We start from the raw sequence: 2509 nt of genomic DNA, 5'->3' as shown, positions 1-2509 counted from the left end.
GGTTTCCCCAACGCGTTGCGTTCCTGGTAGCTCCATGGGCTTCTTGCTCCCCAGAGAGGAGCCCCGGCCTGGAGGGCGGAGCGCCGCCCAGGGCGCTGCCGTTTACCGATTCCTGGCCACAAGGCCCCATCCAGGCCCCGCCCACAACCTCCAACCCAGCCCCGCCCATACACCGCTGCCCCGCCCTGCCCCGGCCCCCGCCCCGCGCCGTCACCCCGCGCCCCCACAGAATCAGCTCCTACTGCAAGAGCAAGGGCTGGCAGCGCATCCAGGACGGCCGGCGAGAAGACTACATGCTCAAATGGTGCGAGGTCAAGAGCAGGGACAGCTACTGCAGCTTCCGCGAAGGTGGGGGCGCGGCCAGGGCCGCGGGGGCGCGGCGGGCTGGGCGCGGCCCGCGCGCTCATGCGCCCCTCTGCCCCGCCAGGAGAGCAGTTGCTGTACCAGCTCCCCAACAACTCGCTCCTCACCACCAAGATCGGGCTGCTCAGCGTCCTGCGGGAGAGCTCGCGGGCCACGACCAAGGCTCCCAGGACTGAGCTGGGCCCCCAGCCCAAGTGAGCCCTGGCCAGCCCTGCCCCCTCTGTCCCGCGCGCCCAGCACCCTCAAACTCGGCCACAGGCCCTCCCTCCAGGCGATGGTCACCCACGGGACCCCCTGTACCAACTGTGCACGTCCATCTCTGTCTGCGTCCATCTGCCGGGCCCTCTGACCACCTGTGCCCCCTCCCCAGCCCATGGCCCGCTGCCGTCTTCACTCCGAGTCCAGCCGTCCCCCACTCACCTGCCCCTTCTGAGGCTACCGGTGCACTGACCGCCCGTGTCTCTCCAAAGTCCACGTGCCCCACCCTCCCCAGACCCCGCCCCCATTTCCCTCACGCCCTGCAGCAACCACTCAGACAGGCCCCGCGCCCGCTCCCCAGACATGAGGAGGGCGCAGCGCCTGCCCTCGAGGAGTTGGAGTGGACAGGCAGCCCAGGACACCCCGGGCCACAGAGGTAAGGGCGCTCGAGCCCCTGGGAGAGCCCTGCCCCAAGGAGAACAGCTGGTAGTGGGTGACAGGGTGGGGACACCCCGTGCCAGGGCACCGGCAGGCCAGAGGCCAAGTCTGAGCACCTGGTGCACCCAGGGGCCTTGCTGACCCCTCACACACTGGCACAGCCTGGCTGGACAGTGTGTGTGGGGGGAGTGGGGGGCAGTAGTAGCTGGCCAGGGCCCACGCGAGCAGCTGGGAAATATCCCGGGCTGGGAAGGGAGCAGAGGCCGCGTGGGGACAGCAGGCCGCCCAGCACCCCTCTCCCTGCCCTGGTCCTTAAGAGTGGCCAGCCAAGACTGGGGGAAGGGTCAGCCTTGCTGTGTCCTCCCCTCTCCCTGCTCCCCCAGGGTCCTAAAGATGGAGGAATTTTTCCCGGAGACCTACCGCCTGGACATCAGAGACGAGAGAGAGGCTTTCTTCACCCTGTTTGACGGTGAGAGGCTCTGACCGCGGCCCGCTCCCAGGAGGCAGAACTCAGTGGGAGCAGGTGGCACCCGGGCCCACCCCAACCCCAGGGGCTGCCCACCTTGAGGCTGGGGTGGGCAGGGGTCAGAGGAGCATGGTCTGGCCTGAGGCTGGGAAGATATATCTGGGGCGAGGCCAGTGGAGGGGCGTGGTCAGGGCGAGAGGGACATGGTCAGGACTGTGGCTGGGGCGTGGCTAGGCTTAGAGGGCGTGGCCAGGGCTGGGGCGTGGCTAGGGCCGGAGGCGTGGTCGGGCTGAGAGGGATGGGCGTGGTCAGGGCTGGTGGGCGTGGTCAGGACTGAGCCCAGGCGAGGCCGGGTGGTGGGGTCAGGGCAGGCCTGGGCTCAGGCACTCTCCCCGCAGAAACCCAGATGTGGATCTGCAAGCCCACGGCCTCCAACCAGGGCAAAGGCATCTTTCTGCTCAGGAACCAGGAAGACGCGGCTGCCCTGCAGACCAGGACGCAGAGCTCAGAGGACGACCCCGTCTACCGCAAGATGTGGTTCCGGGTGCCCCAGGCGCGGGTCGTGCAGAGGTGTCGGGCCCGCACTATAGGGCTGCGCTCGGGTGGGGCTGCCCTGGGCCCTGGTGCGGGGTCCTGGCCGGGAGGGAGGGGGCGTGGTCAAGGCAGGGGGAGGGGAGGACACAGCACGGCTGACCCTTCCCCCAGTCTTGGCTGGCCACTCTGAAGGACCTGGGCAGGGAGAGGGGTGCTGGGAGTCAGGGTCAGCGGAGGTGGGCTCCCGGGCAGGGGCCAGTGCCCACCTGAGCCGCCCCTCAGCCAGCCGGGCAGGCTGCCCTCCCCACGCCTCCCCTCCCGGACCAGCCGGCCCCAGGCCTGAGGCAGCGGCCCCCCTGCCTCTGCCTTGGGGCGAGCTCCGGGGCCTCCTGTGGCACCGGGGTGCAGCGACGCGGCCCCCGGCCTCTGGGCCTCCAGACCCACAGCCCCTGCCCGGAATGGCCCGCCTCTCCACAGACCCCCCCCACAGGGCCCAGTCTGCGCCCCACC

At 70.1% G+C, this 2509-nt stretch overlaps 1 protein-coding gene across 1 annotated transcript in view; it reads left to right on the top strand.

Moving 5' to 3' along the window:
• The window catches only part of TTLL10 (tubulin tyrosine ligase-like family member 10), a 7852-nt gene that overhangs the window by 446 nt on the left and 4897 nt on the right, over positions 1-2509 (top strand). Inside the window, exons 2-6 of the mRNA XM_012734545.1 lie at positions 55-348; positions 428-557; positions 923-997; positions 1383-1468; positions 1864-2088. Coding sequence (XP_012589999.1) covers positions 55-348; positions 428-557; positions 923-997; positions 1383-1468; positions 1864-2088 — 810 coding nt within the window. The remainder of the gene's footprint in view (positions 1-54; positions 349-427; positions 558-922; positions 998-1382; positions 1469-1863; positions 2089-2509) is intronic.

Source organism: Condylura cristata, unplaced genomic scaffold (genome assembly GCF_000260355.1).
Source record: "Condylura cristata isolate star-nosed mole 26May11 unplaced genomic scaffold, ConCri1.0 scaffold00058, whole genome shotgun sequence".
NCBI lineage: Eukaryota > Metazoa > Chordata > Mammalia > Eulipotyphla > Talpidae > Condylura > Condylura cristata.
This window is presented reverse-complemented; position numbering and strand designations above follow the sequence as displayed.